Source organism: Actinia tenebrosa, unplaced genomic scaffold, assembly GCF_029948245.1.
Source record: "Actinia tenebrosa isolate PJP-AT-01 unplaced genomic scaffold, QUT_ActTen_1.0 PGA_scaffold4__44_contigs__length_22323623, whole genome shotgun sequence".
Taxonomy (NCBI): Eukaryota; Metazoa; Cnidaria; class Anthozoa; order Actiniaria; family Actiniidae; genus Actinia; species Actinia tenebrosa.
Genome location: NW_028292581.1, coordinates 20,205,170 through 20,219,675, shown reverse-complemented (window position 1 = coordinate 20,219,675; position 14,506 = coordinate 20,205,170). Strand labels below are relative to the sequence as shown.

The 14,506-nt window shown below is 35.6% G+C and overlaps 1 protein-coding gene and 9 non-coding genes across 10 annotated transcripts; 4 read left to right on the top strand and 6 right to left on the bottom strand.

The window, feature by feature from the left end:
• Window positions 1-1,890: 1,890 nt before the first annotated feature.
• On the top strand, window positions 1,891-3,524 carry LOC116304969 (homeobox protein vent1). Its single transcript, XM_031714776.2, has 2 exons — window positions 1,891-2,391; window positions 2,899-3,524. Exons 1-2 carry the CDS (start codon window positions 1,995-1,997, stop codon window positions 3,147-3,149), a joined length of 648 nt encoding a protein of 215 aa, XP_031570636.2. The 5' UTR covers window positions 1,891-1,994; the 3' UTR covers window positions 3,150-3,524.
• Window positions 3,525-3,657: 133 nt separating this feature from the next.
• On the top strand, window positions 3,658-3,730 carry Trnak-uuu (transfer RNA lysine (anticodon UUU)). Its single transcript has one exon. It is a non-coding gene; the product is annotated as a tRNA-Lys (tRNA).
• A 2,822-nt stretch (window positions 3,731-6,552) lies between these two features.
• Trnak-uuu (transfer RNA lysine (anticodon UUU)) lies at window positions 6,553-6,625 on the bottom strand. The gene has a single exon. It is a non-coding gene; the product is annotated as a tRNA-Lys (tRNA).
• A 266-nt stretch (window positions 6,626-6,891) lies between these two features.
• On the bottom strand, window positions 6,892-6,964 carry Trnak-uuu (transfer RNA lysine (anticodon UUU)). Its single transcript has one exon. It is a non-coding gene; the product is annotated as a tRNA-Lys (tRNA).
• Window positions 6,965-7,062: 98 nt separating this feature from the next.
• On the bottom strand, window positions 7,063-7,135 carry Trnak-uuu (transfer RNA lysine (anticodon UUU)). Its single transcript has one exon. It is a non-coding gene; the product is annotated as a tRNA-Lys (tRNA).
• Window positions 7,136-7,233: 98 nt separating this feature from the next.
• Window positions 7,234-7,306, bottom strand: Trnak-uuu (transfer RNA lysine (anticodon UUU)). Its single transcript has one exon. It is a non-coding gene; the product is annotated as a tRNA-Lys (tRNA).
• Window positions 7,307-7,402: 96 nt separating this feature from the next.
• On the bottom strand, window positions 7,403-7,475 carry Trnak-uuu (transfer RNA lysine (anticodon UUU)). The gene has a single exon. It is a non-coding gene; the product is annotated as a tRNA-Lys (tRNA).
• A 93-nt stretch (window positions 7,476-7,568) lies between these two features.
• On the bottom strand, window positions 7,569-7,641 carry Trnak-uuu (transfer RNA lysine (anticodon UUU)). Its single transcript has one exon. It is a non-coding gene; the product is annotated as a tRNA-Lys (tRNA).
• A 3,313-nt stretch (window positions 7,642-10,954) lies between these two features.
• On the top strand, window positions 10,955-11,027 carry Trnak-uuu (transfer RNA lysine (anticodon UUU)). Its single transcript has one exon. It is a non-coding gene; the product is annotated as a tRNA-Lys (tRNA).
• A 95-nt stretch (window positions 11,028-11,122) lies between these two features.
• On the top strand, window positions 11,123-11,195 carry Trnak-uuu (transfer RNA lysine (anticodon UUU)). The gene has a single exon. It is a non-coding gene; the product is annotated as a tRNA-Lys (tRNA).
• The last annotated feature ends 3,311 nt before the right edge of the window (window positions 11,196-14,506 follow it).

Below are 14,506 nucleotides of genomic sequence, written 5' to 3'. Positions count from 1 at the left end.
ACATCCAAGCAATTTAACTTGTCATCCAGAGATCAATCAAAATCACAGCTTGTGCAACCTGCTAATCACTAAGTCTTTATACGAGAATTTCGTCATCTGTGTACTTTAGTTCGGCCATATTATCACCATCAATCGGCTCAGCATGAATAGATCTTTTAAGCTGTCTTGAAAGACGCGTATAATGATACTATCAATTTAAAGTGAAGTGGGGTTATTAGTTAATCGAAACACAGTAATACTCTAAAGACAGGATATCAATCCTTTACACTATCTCGGTGCTTTTTTCCTATGTTTCGACCAAATGTTTTCAACACTAAAGCAGATTAACACTTTTCTTTCACATCATTGTGTAAGCAATTGCTGGCCGTCACAAAATTATTTACAAACAAACTGAATTAATATCGCAGAGAGCCTTTTAACAGGGATATTAAAAAGCTCATTAAACTTCAAAGACAAGAAGCACAAAAAGAATTCTTTGCGTTAAATATGCAAGACAAATGATAGTGGCTTGTTTTGGCGGGGAATAAACTTGCTAGTTTTATTTAACTCTGCAAGGGTTATCATTCAGTCATCTTCAGCATAAATGTTTTGTAATTATAAATCTAGAACATAATTGAGACTTTCTGATGATTACTTGTAGATTAGAATGTAATTTTGGTCAATGATTATGATTTATTTTCGTTCAAAAGTGGTAAAAATTCCCCAGAATTGTCGTTCTTCTACAGAAATGTCTAAGTCAGTACATTTTTCAGCATACATTTTTTATTTTTTATTTTTTATGAATTTTTTTGATGGTTTCGGTTCTGGTTGCTGTTGCGACCAAAACGTGTCTCATTGGAACTCAGGTGATTTGCTCTATAGTAACGGATTATTAACCAGATACAAAGAAATAATAAAATCTAAATATCATTAAGAATGAGCTCCTAAAATACAGTCAATATTGTCTCTGCAATCAATCGAGACAACGGACTTCTTCAAAGCAAAGGTGACAAAAATAATAAACGTAAATAATAAACGTCTCCAAAAGAATTGATTCTAGCACCTCAGTGAGTCGAAAAGTAGTCTCTTAACACATAAATGACAAGAACAGTTTATTGTTATATGCTGTCTTTGCTTCTTCTCTGTTGTAGTATACGACTTTTAATGATTTCAATACAATTACGTGGGTCAAATGACAACCATCTTTTGCGTGTGGTTTCTGTTTACTAATGATTTTCATTTCAAATTTTCGAAAAATAAAAATTTAAGTAGTTATGTATTTGCTTGCAATAACATTTAAGTTCTCCTAGGTTCTCTAGCTTCTTGCAAATTAGTAGTCAAATTATGTTTATAGTATTTTTAAAGGTCAAAAATAGTATCAAACAAATGAATTGTAAACACTCTCTAAGCCGTAGTAGAAAAAAATTGCTAGTTTTATAAAAGCCAATAGAACTTGCATTATATTTAAAATGATATATTTACGTTGACTGATCAATGTATTCGTGGTATATATTTGGTACGATAGATGTGATTGTGTCATTCATAGCTGTTGACTAGGATTCACTGAGTAAGCAACCCTCTTAATGATATATAGTAGTACAGCCCAAATCTGCCTTACTGCGAGCGGTAAGGCATTAAAAATCCTTGTGAGAACTAGGCATATGTACTTTTTCGCTGTAAATTGGTTTGCTGCGCGAGTATCCCTCGATCAGAGTAAAACGGAATCGCCTACGGGTTAAAGGAGTAAAAAACTACACCCAGTGGAGATCAACCGTCCACGTCTAATTTAAATCGCTTTAGAAATAATAAAAAAACACTATTGTTTGATTGACAGTTCTTTGAGCTAGTAAATAGTTTTGCAAAGTAAGTCATTGCCTAGCACTTATTCCATGTGAATTCCAATCTGTCTGGGCAAGAATAGGGTTTCTGTCAACAAAACGACGTTTTAAGTCAGATGGATCGTGTTATATAAAGAGCTAATGAGATAGCAGAAAGGCAATCATCACCGTGCTATAATGTTGAACGGGACCTCCAATCTACACTGGGCTAGAACTCCGATAATTCTTTACGGACGAGGCGCTTTGAATCACCAAGATGATCCTCAATCAAGAATGTGTTCTGATGATGAAGCATCGACTTTTGCGGGGGCTTTCTCGATAAGATCGATCTTATCTCACTCCAGGCCTCAGGGTGAGATAAGCACCGTTCAGGACACAAGATACATGAGTCGTGTCCCTGGTTCTTGTACTTACGATCAGCCACGAGTTGTTCATTGTGGCGAAGATACAATAAACCCAATTCATCTACAAGCTACAGTTAACGCCTTAAATCAAGGAGGTTCTGTGGGCTCGTTTCGCGATGCTGGTAGGCCTTGTGGGGAAATGCCAAACTTCGAGTCATCGCCATCGTCAGGTAATGATTATAACTTCTTGTAATCTTAAACACAGTATTCAACAACTTCTTATCACGTTTATCGGAAATCAAACATTCTTTAAAAGAGTTGGCAGGATTTATTATCTTATAAAACGACTTCACAAAATAGGTGCTAATGTTCTTATCAATGGCTCAAATCAATCCACGATTTACCCATGGATTCATTCATTAATTAATATCTTTCGGACATATCTCATTTCTGACACTATTTAATTTTTTTGCCTTTTTCTTGATTTTTTCTTTTATCTTCCTTAAGATAATTCATATTGACAAACAGTTTTTAGTTTTGTTCGAACCATAATTAATCGTTTCATCTTTTCACCATTGTTTGATAATCATTTGTAAAATGAAGTAAACTCGAAATAATCTTTCTTTTCTGTGAATCATTTAAACGAGTATCGTCCTAAAACCCCTCAGGTAATATTTCTATCGCATTCACGCAATGACAATGAGTAAGTGATATTATTTCAATATCGTCTTTGTCAGGTTGCCTTGGAGTTCAAAGTTCTATCGGAAAAGCGCGCCCAAGACGCGCCAACAAAAGATCTCGTACGATTTTCACTCCTTACCAGCTGCAAAGGCTGGAGAAAGCGTTCGATCGTCAGCAGTATGTGGCAGGTGAAGAAAGAAGGCAGTTAGCAATGGGCCTTAACCTTTCTGAAACACAGGTAAAGGTGTGGTTCCAGAATAGAAGAATTCGCTTCAGGAAACAACGAGTGAAGACGAGCATTTCGTAACTTGGAAAGGACTTATTAAAATGATCTTATGCCTAAAGTCGCAATGACTAGGCTTTCCTTCATTCACAAGTACTGTTTTTAGTCTTGTATTTTATCAGGAACTCTCCTAAACTCATTCCTACGTATAAGGACGCGCAAAGCATTTTAGCTACACGAGTGTCCTAATTTCCACCGTCTTATGGAATCGAAAACACGCTGATTTTAGTTAGATATGGTCGTGGAATTCTTTTTCCAAAATATGAGAAGCAGATATCTTTTTACGGCTCAGGGGATATTTTCATAATCTTCAAAAAGCTTACATATGTCTTTTCTGTATCTTTTTGAGTGCAAGAACTTTATTCATTTCAGTGATAAAAGGTTCATTTTTATGTTAACTATAAGATAATATAACAAATAAATAAATAATAAAACGTTATAAGCAATTAAAAAATTAAGCTTCATTCCAGTCCATTACTTCATTTCGTTTTACTTCCACTTTTTCATTCTTTTGTGTATTTTACTAAAAATCGCCTGGTTAGCTCAGTCGGTAGAGCATCAGACTTTTAATCTGAGGGTCAAGGGTTCGAGTCCCTTATCGGGCGTTTCATTTTTTTACTTTTGCTAAATATTTTTTATGATTATTTTATTCATACATCCAACAGGTTATGCATTTCCACCCTATGTATGTGGAGTTGTAACAAGGTTATATCTTTTTGTATGATATTGTTACCTTGCTACGGTCATTAGTTGTGATTGGTTCAAAATTGTACCCCCTTTTAGAACGGAGAATAAATATAGCTTGGAGGCTTTGCACCATCACGTGATGCAAAAGGGGGCCGGGCACGCACAACAATAGATTCTTACCTTGGGAAACTGAATTCTTTCTCCTGTATATCGTTCGACAATTAATCCAGGGCGATGTATGATACTCTCCGGCGATGCAATTTTATCGTGTCAGTATAATCTATGTTTCATATACAGTCAATGTCATTAACGTTGTCCACCAAAAAAAGACATTTAGACATTTAGACATTTAGACTAAAAGAAACATCATGTGTTTCCTCGAAGGTTCTGGCATAAAACAAACGCTGAAATACCATTCTTCATCTTAAATCCTCACTAAATGGTCGGGGCATTCTGGATTTTCGATTCACGAGTTGAATTTTACATTTAAAGTGCAGGCTGACACACACGATGCAAAGAATACATAATGAAACACGTGATATATCTTTTAGTCTAAATGTGTAAATGTACATGTGTAAATGTCTTTTTTCGGTGGACAACGTTAATGACATTGACTGTATAACTCATCACATCATACAGTTGTCACACTTTCCTCCTTTTTTCCAAACACTGAAAGAGAATATTCATATATATATTTAGGCACTGCTAATACGGAAGTCACAGGGAGAACAATTTGAATGAAACTGAAAGGTAAAAATAAGATCGGGGAAAAAATCTGCAATTATTTTTTATTCGAAATGATGATAATTTCTACCATAATAAAAACTATGCAGTGAAATCGAATGGAAATGCACTACATCATTTTTTGTTTTTTTGTTTTTTTTTTTGCGCGAGTATACTCTCCCACTTAGGAATTTTGTACACAACTCACCACCACCCCCAGGGGCTAGCTTTGTTCCTGTAAGATTCTTCGACAAAAAGTTTTCCAAGGCCGACAGTTTTAGGCTTTGAATCTCTTTTACTTAAAGAAAAACGAAAGCTAACTACAAATAATCCAATACAATATCAAGTTTAGTGAAATTTACCTCGGATGTCTTTCATTGAAATCGAAAATCTGGAGATTTAGGACAAATCAAGACCAAAAAGACTTGAAAACTGGTTAAGGTGAGCAAAAAATGAGGTTTACTTAATTAGGTCTTAAAGTTTTCAAAAAACAAAGCTTACATTCAGTTAAACTTGACAAGAACAACTGAGACAAAATAGAAAATAATGCAAAAGGCAATGCAAAATACAAAATGACTAATTTCATTGGCAGTAAATTGGCGTTTGTAAATGTTTTTGAATATTTTTTAGCTTTTTAAAGTGAAAGTCTAGTAGGTCTTTATACAATAACATCTCTCAACAACACAAATTTAAGCTCATTTTTATAATCATACTTGCTCGAACAGCTTAATAAACAGTTGAATATTTGGTGTAAATTTATTTTTCATTCAATGATTAAATAAATTATCAGTAGAAAGATATAAAATTATTGAATGAAAGTCTTCTTTGTTTTGCCGATGGGACCCCGCGATAGGAGGCGAACAAAGCTGCTTTTTTCTTGAACGAAAAACATACGATAGTTGCTTAAAAACAACCTAATTGTTAAAGATTTACAAAGCTAAATAAAGAACGAATATCTGTTGTAATATGCTCTCAGCATTAAAATAAATTAAGCTTATTGATAGAAATATAAAAAGTTTAGAGAGAAAGTGTTTGATTTGTCGATTCGTCGAGAAAAATGCTTGTCAAAGAAAAAAAAAATAAATAACAACATGCTATTGTTTGCTAAAACACACACACCTGAATTCTTGAAGAATACTTCTTGATCCATCTTTGACTACATGAAAGTTTTTTTTTTTTTAATTGTTTTTGGTCTATAACTTGTCCTAAAGCGTTTTTTTCTGTGCATTTGAGAGCCGCATTTGTGCGTAGTTTTGATATCCAGCGGGATTTCTGTGTCGTGTACACGGACGGACGGACGGACGGACGGACGGACGGATGGAAGTGACGTCAGCCAAAACCATGAAAAATCAACTCGATGGTTTACCATTTTTTCTTAAGTATGGTGCTCTGCTCGCACGGGCCTTCGGCCCACGCGGGAGCTCTGCTATTAAACTGACTTGTATTGCGAAATGTACATTATCTTGTGGCACGAGATGAAATGTAATGTCGAAATAGCGCAAATCTAAATAGCACTAAACACATCTATTTCTTTTGTTTTCAATTGTTTCACTGGTGCTATTTTGTACTAATTAGTTAGTACTATTTTCATGTATATATGGAGTTTTATGTCTTTAAACATACACCACGTCTTTTGCTCGATGGCAAGCTGGAATGGCCATGAGATATAATAGAATAGAATAGAGTGAAAAAGATGTGAAGGAAGGAATGGAACTCGAACCATATTGACCCTTAGATTAAAAGTCTGATACTCTACTGACTAAGCTACCAGGCCATGATAAAACGAAATACACATGAGAATATAGAAGACTGCAATTGAAAATTAAATTGGAGTAAAATAAATAACGAAAGTAAGAAAATGGACTCGAACCCTTGACCCTCAGATTAAAAGTCTGATGCTCTACCGACTGAGCTAACCAAGCCCTGTTGAGGTAAAATATACGAAAGAATGGAAAACTCGTATTGAAATGAAACTGGCATGGAGTAAAAATATTTAGCAAAAGTTAAAAATTAAAAACGCCCGATAAGGGACTCGAACCCTTGACCCTCAGATTAAAAGTCTGATGCTCTACCGACTGAGCCAACCAGTCCCTGTTAAGATGAATTACACGAAGGGATGGAAAACTGGAATTGAAATGAAACTGGCATGGAGTAAAAATATTTAGCAGAAGTAAAAAATTAAAAACGCCCGATAAGGGACTCGAACCCTTTACCCTCAGATTAAAAGTCTGATGCTCTACCGACTGAGCTATCAAGGCCCTGTTAAGATGAATTACACGGCGAAGGGATGGAAAACTGGAATTGAAATGAAACTGGCATGGAGTAAAAATATTTAGCAGAAGTAAAAAATTAAAAACGCCCGATAAGGGACTCGAACCCTTGACCCTCAGATTAAAAGTCTGATGCTCTACCAACTGAGCTAACAAGGCCCTGTTAAGATGAATTACACTGCGAAGGGATGGAAAACTGGAATTGAAATGAAACTGCCATGGAGTAAAAATATTTAGCAAAAGTAAAAAATTAAAAACGCCCGATAAGGGACTCGAACCCTTGACCCTCAGATTAAAAGTCTGATGCTCTACCGACTGAGCTAACCAGGCCCTGTTAAGATGAATTACACGGCGAAGGGATGGAAAACTGGAATTGAAATGAAACTGCCATGGAGTAAAAATATTTAGCAAAAGTAAAAAATTAAAAACGCCCGATAAGGGACTCGAACCCTTTACCCTCAGATTAAAAGTCTGATGCTCTACCGACTGAGCTAACCAGACCCTGTTAAGATGAATTACACTGCGAAGGGATGGAAAACTGGAATTGAAATGAAACTGCCATGGAATAAAAATATTTAGCAAAAGTTAAAAAAGAAACGCCCGATAAGGGACTCGAACCCTTGACCTTCAGATTAAAAGTCTGATGCTCTACCGACTGAGCCAACCAATCCCTGTTTAGATGAAATACACGAAAGAATGGAAAGCTCGAATTGAAATGAAGCTGGCATGGAGTAAAAATATTTAGCAAAAGTTAAAAATGAAACGCCCGATAAGGGACTCGAACCCTTGACCCTCAGATTAAAAGTCTGATGCTCTACCGACTGAGCCAACCAGTCCCTGTTAAGATGAAATACACGAAGGGATGGAAAACTGGAATTAAAATGAAGTTCGAGTAAATAATGTTACGTCGTACATATTAATCTATGTAATTTAAGATCTAAACATCTAGTTAAAAAAAGATAGCTAATATAGATTTACATAAAAGTAGTAACATTTTCAAAGTCACGAAGTCTCTTCCTAATCTATTTCCGAGGTGTTTATAGTGTTCAAGATACGACGTTTAAAGGTTCTTGCTAAGTTAAGAATATTTGAGATGATTGACTTCGGCCTTTTCCGTAACACCGGCTTCCCGATGGCTCCAAGGATCTTAATTCCACGTCTTAACATCGGTATTTGTCGACAAGACCCCAAGCATATCAATGTTGTGCCGATGCACCTCGTAAACCGGGAATTTCTGCTTGAGTTGAGCTCGAGGTGTACAGTGGCTTTGGCTTGACTGGAGAGTACCGAGGTAAAACCTTATCTATCAAACGTTATCGTTATCGTTATCGTTATCGTAAACCGGGAATTTCTGCTTGAGTTGAGCTCGAGGTGTACAGTGGCTTTGGCTTGACTGGAGAGTACCGAGGTAAAACCTTATCTATCAAACGTTATCGTTATCGTTATCGTTATCGTTATCGTTATCGTTATCGTTATCGTTATCGTTATCGTTATCGTTATCGTTATCGTTATCGTTATCGTTATCGTTATCGTTATCGTTATCGTTATCGTTATCGTTATCGTTATCGTTATCGTTATCGTTATCGTTATCGTTATCGTTATCGTTATCGTTATCGTTATCGTTATCGATATCGTTATCGTTATCGTTATCGTTATCGTTATCGTTATCGTTATCGTTATCGTTATCGTTTTCAATACAACTGGAGTATATCACCAAATACGAATTCTGAATGCTCCTTTTGTTTAATCCTGAAAGTCTTCTTCACGTCGTCGTTGGATGTCAGTACTACCTTGAACGGTTTGCCTGGAGCCATAACTCAGTCCTCAACTTCCCCGTTTTCTATTTTAATGATTCTTCCATGGCTACGCCGACATTGATGGTTTCACAGCCCTTCTGTCATATCTGGTGACACCCATCGTCCCGATCTACTATGGATGCCTCTATGTTCTAGAACTGACTGTGGGGTTTGAATCAAATCTTTAAAATATGGCTGAACCCAAAAAGAAAAGCTTAAGTAGTGATTTCAAATGCGTTAAATTTGGAACATTTCTACATAGTAAATGGAGTGGAATGGTTTGGAAACTCCATTGAACAAAGCTATTGTTTTGCCTTTGATGTTGAATCGTACCATCACGTGATACTGAGGGTGCACAATGAACCGAAGCAAGTATGGCTGAAAATGCTCATTTTCTTATTATTTTCATGTATGAAACCTTTGAAAGTAAAAACTTTCATTCCACGACCAAAAACCATGCGAATAAATATTTCCGCCCAGATACAGTTAAGTTACTAGATGATAAATAAGAAAGCATTTAAAAAGGGCGATTTCATTTTCAATAGACAATTAATATTAATCATATAGGATTAATTAACAAATAATATATATTTTAGAACGATTTTTAAGGTTTTTTTTTTAATATTCCCTAATACTGTGAACAAATGGAGAAACTTTTCTTTCACTGTGCACTGTCAACGTCATATAACAATGGATAAAGACGAACGAAAACGTAGAACAATAGCTTTCCTAACCATTCCGCTCCATTAACTATGATTTCTATTTTAGTTGTCTATGCGTTTTCTCAGATGAATGCTCTACGTTCATAGAAATGATTGACAACATAGGCTTTGACAGAAAAAAACGAAAATAAAAACAAAAAAAAAACAACAAACAAACAAACAAAAAAGACAAAAAATCAAACAAAAGGAAAATAAAAATAATAAAAAAAAAGGAAAAAAAAGAAAAAAAAAACAACAAAAAAAAAAAAAACAAAACAAACAAACAAACAAAAGAAACAAGAAAAAAGAAAAAACCCTAAAGATATGTATTTAGAAAAATAATAAAAATAAACTATCAACATACTATATCTTCCGTAGAAAAAAAGCTTGAAATAATACTGATTTGATAAAAAATTTAACCCTCTTTTCTTCGTTTGTTTGTTTTTGCGTATATAAATAAATAACTTTCAGTATAAAGTCTCTAAAGGTAAAGAAAATACAAAGAGCCTGTCAGACCATACTAACCATACTAATTTGTAAATATTACGTATTTCCAAACCATTTTACTAAGATTAGCAACAAAACTATTATTTTAACGCTAGGGATCATGGTCGCTGGAGGGGTATGGAATGACAACAACTCATCTTAAATCACAATGAAATTTGGTTTATGAGCTTGTGAAGGCAAGAACAACCATATATCTCGAAAGAAGATAATCAAGCTTAAATGTAGCCCAAATTCCTATTTTTTTAAAAATAGACAATAATTCAGAAGGCGTAATTTATTAAGCAAAATCACTTGCTGTTCGAAGAACAAGAATCTAATAGTATTGTTTGAAAGCAATTATATTGACAGCAAATCAACCAATTAGAAACAAGTTATTTCGTAGATGTTTTATTAAAAAGGAAATCAAGTAATCAGAGATCTTCTAAGATGTGTACCGTTCCTAGATATATAGGAGCGTAATTGATGGTTTTCAAACATTCCCAAGAGAATGAAATTCATTGACAATTCTTTTGTTAAGTTCCTCAGACATGGCCGCCGTGAAAACCATCATCTACTCTATTTCTGCGATAACAATGTAGTATAACCCTTGTAATTGGCGGATGACATTCTGCTCTAGTACAGTCCTTTGTGTATCAACAACAGTGCCTATCTAAATTATATTTTTATGACTAGACATGTTGAGGTCATATCATCAACAAGCTAGTTATTATGTGTTTTCCCGCCGTGCCGTGAGTCCGCTAACCGGCTAATATCGCTGTCTCCTGTGTTCAAGACATGAATAGTTTTAATTCTAGTTTTTTTATTTCGTTATGCTTTTTCGTTCAATTTTAATTACAAGAATTAGTTTAAATACTCTTATCAGCACTTTTGAAGCCCGCAATGCTCATTAGTTAAAACAACGAGACAAAGGCTTTTAGTAGTGGAAGTATAACAATAAGGATCTATTGAGAATGTGCATAATTTTTTGATATAATAGTATAGCTAGTGATAAGGCTTTGATACAACTATAGCTATGTAATATTGTACAAACCACTTACTTACATAGATTTGTGAATACTTAGACTTTTGGCAGGCTCGTGTACACATGTATTGTTGTAAATAAAATTGAAAATCCAATTTCAAAATTCAGACTTTGTCTTAACATGGCCTGGTTAGCTCAGTCGGTAGAGCATCAGACTTTTAATCTGAGGGTCAAGGGTTCGAGTCCCTTATCGGGCGTTTTTAATTTTTTACTTCTGCTAAATATTTTTACTCCATGCCAGTTTCATTTCAATACGAGTTTTCCATTCTTTCGTATATTTTACCTCAACAGGGCCTGGTTAGCTCAGGCGTTAGAGCATCAGACTTTTAATCTGAGGGTCAAGGGTTCGAGTCCCTTATCGGGCGGTTAATGTTTTTACTTTTTACTCCAATTTCAATACAATTCCAGTTTTCCATTCTTTCTGGTATTTCATCCTAACAGGGGCTTGTTAAATCAGCCGGTAGATCATTAGACTATTACTCTGAGGGTCAAGGATTGGATTCCCGTATCGGAGGGTAATTTTTTGTACTTTTCTTATAAATATTAACCACACCAATCCCAATCTAAATTAAAGTGAATGGTGAAATAAAATCGGAAAAGCTTTAATATATATATATATTTAATTCGAGGTCAAGACAATGACCCTCTTAAATACGAAAGAGTTAATAAAAAAAAAAAAAAGAAAAGAAAAAAAGAAAGAAAGAAAAAAAAAAAGAAAAAAAAAAAGAAAAAAAAAAAAAAAAAAAAAAAAAAAAAAAAAAAAAAAAAAAAAAAAAAAAAAAAAAAAAAAAAAAAAAAAAAAAAAAAAAAAAAAAAAAAAAAAAAAAAATCGATAAGAAAATGCACTACAAACATTTTTTTTCGCGCGCGCTTTTGTTTTCCTATATAATTCCTCTATGGTATCTAATTGTCCTTCTTATGTATATATACTTATTTCAATAAAGTTAGTCACCAAAAACCTAGAAAGCTGTGATCGCTGTGAATCATGTGGAAATTTGTCATATTCTACAAGTAAAGCTTTTAACACAAACTGCAGCAGTTGAGGATGCTCAGAGGAGGTTAACTTGTAACTGGTAGAAGATCTCAAGTCCATCAACAGTTATCAAGCGGTTGAAACGTGTAAAATGTGTCTACCCATAATCCTTGTCGGTCTTAGCTTTGTAGCTTTTTAGGTGACTAACTTTATTGAAATAAGTGTATACTCTGACAAGGGAGGAAAGTACAGTCGCCATATTTGAACAAACAACTCACTTTAAACCACGATTTCATCTTCTTTTAAACCTCGAACTCCACCAAAAAATTGATCAAAATGATCCCTACGATGGGGGATTCATTTTTTATATGACCGAAATATACATGCTATGTCAAGGTTCTTACCTGCGTAGGACTCGGGCGAGAACGAATCACGACCTTACTACTCTCCTGCACAGGAGTTTTGTAACGTGTACATGATCCACTACCAGCCACCCCACATGGTTAGTTTTGTTCTTGAAAAAATCCTTCCACAAAGTTCGAATCCTCTATGGTCGACATTTTTTTGCTTTTTTGGTGGTTGGTCTTACTTGAAAAATGAAAGATAACTACAGATAATTCAACACGATATCAGGTTTAGTAAAAATTACAATGGATGTCTTTCATTTACTTTGAAATTTTGGGGATTTCCGCGTACTTTTTATCGATGCTTCGTTTACTTAACGATCTTTTGGTTATCCATGTGAAGACTAGTTTTACGTTTTTGTATAGAGTATTTTTACCGCAATGAAAGTATTAAAATAGATCCCTACCCACAGTTGAAGAAATTGCAGCAAAGTGTGCTGGAGCTAAGTATTCTACCAAATTGCAATGACGTACTTCGGGTTAATATGAGATGCACACGTGCAGCCGTGGCTGGTCAGTACACCCATTGGCACCGTGCTGACAAGACGTGTTTTTGGTTGTTGGGCGGTTTTTTTGTCGTTAAGTCAGGTAAATATATGAAATTCCTAATATTATTACTTGAAATGATTTATTGTCTGATTTTTTATATAGGATACCGTTCTTGGACCGTAATTTTCTCGTTCAACTCGGTTTTACAAACCCGTAATAACGGTTCCAATTGTTTTCAAATCCGAACTTTCAGTCTCCCTCAGTGGAGTTACTTTAATGAACAGAAGGATGAAGAACGTAAGTCTGCCTTAGTGGAGCTGTCAGATGTAAGTCTCTCTCAGTTAGATCTATCCCCGTAAGTCTCTCTCAGAGCTTTGAATAAATGTAAAGACCGTAAGTCTTCCTCAGTGGATCGGAGCTGTCCTGTTTGAGAAAAAAATGGTTAACTAGCTGTTCAGAATCGATGACTACACGAATGCTAGTAAAAACCTGTATACTAACAGTTTTCAAACGATTTTTTACAACTCTAAACGCTTTGAGACGTAAATAAATTAAATTTTTTTCTCGGGAAAGTTTTTTGAGCTGATTTGCATTTTGAAAAGCGTGCAAGTCCATATGCAAATGAATACTCAAAGTACATGCACGTGAGTATTCACACTTCATTAACGTTCGCCTTGAGATCGAGAATGTCACTGATAAAGGATCGAGAGGAAAATAGAGAGTCAGATGAACCACCACACAGTGAAAAAACTACGGAAAAATCCATCAATGCAATGATAAGGGACATGATCTTAGACATGAAAGATGAACTCAGGAAGGAGTTTGAGGAATATGTTGATCGTCCAGTTGATGATGATGGCGAGTTTTCCTGGGAAGAGGATGCCAATATCAATAGGTCCATGGATGGCTATCTTGGTAATGCAGCTACGTAGACCGGACGCCACATGATCAGTCTTCCGAACAGCCATTCGATAGTCTCGCTACTGAGTTCTCTATAACCGGGAAAACAGGTCCATTGATGACAAGCTAGCTTCAACTGTCAATGAACTAATCGAAGGAAAACTTCCCAAAGAAAAATTAGAGGAGCTTCTTGGTAAATATTGCAAATATAAGAATTGCGACCATCTAGTGCCACCAAAGATCAACAAAGCCGTATGGTGTCAACTCAAGTCCTCAACCAGGTCAGCTGATAACTCTCTACAGAAGGCAGAGAAATTCTTCATTTCATCTGTATATGCCATTATAGAAGCTTGCAAAAAGTCTTCTGACAATGTTCGAAGCACGCTTGTTCACACCGTGGTTCTCGCACTATCTGGAAACCGAGAGCTCAACATGAGACGACGGAAGCTGCTCAAGCCAGACTTGAATGCTCAATACTCCGCGTTGTGCAACCCTACCACCGGCAATTACTTCTGAGTTGTTTGGGGATGATGTTGGTAAGGAGATTGATGATTTTTCCAAAGCCAACAAGCTGGGGAAGAAATTGTCTACTCCTAACAAGGGACGCCGTAGTGGTTTTCATCCATACGGTGGCAACCGCTATAGCTCTGGAAGAAATTGGACAAGGAGGAGTAACTCTAGCAGATTCCCAGACCGTGGGCAGCCGTTTTTAGGCACGACGCCCCCCTTCAGGCAGAGGCAATCCTCAAGCCAGTCTGCGCCAAGAAGGGACAATCAGAAATAAACCCAAATCAGGTCAGTTACATGAATGTTATTGAACATCTATTGGAAACCCACGCTAGTGTTTACTAGCCATCATCTACATATTGGAAACCCAGGAACCTTTCAGGGGGGTCAACTTGGTAACTAC

Coding starts and splice junctions, on each gene's coding strand:
- LOC116304969 (XM_031714776.2), top strand. CDS start 1,995: ATGTTGAACGGGACCTCCAATCTACACTGGGCTAGAACTCCGATAATT. Junction 2,392..2,898: donor CGAGTCATCGCCATCGTCAG/GTAATGATTATA, acceptor CGTCTTTGTCAG/GTTGCCTTGGAGTTCAAAGT.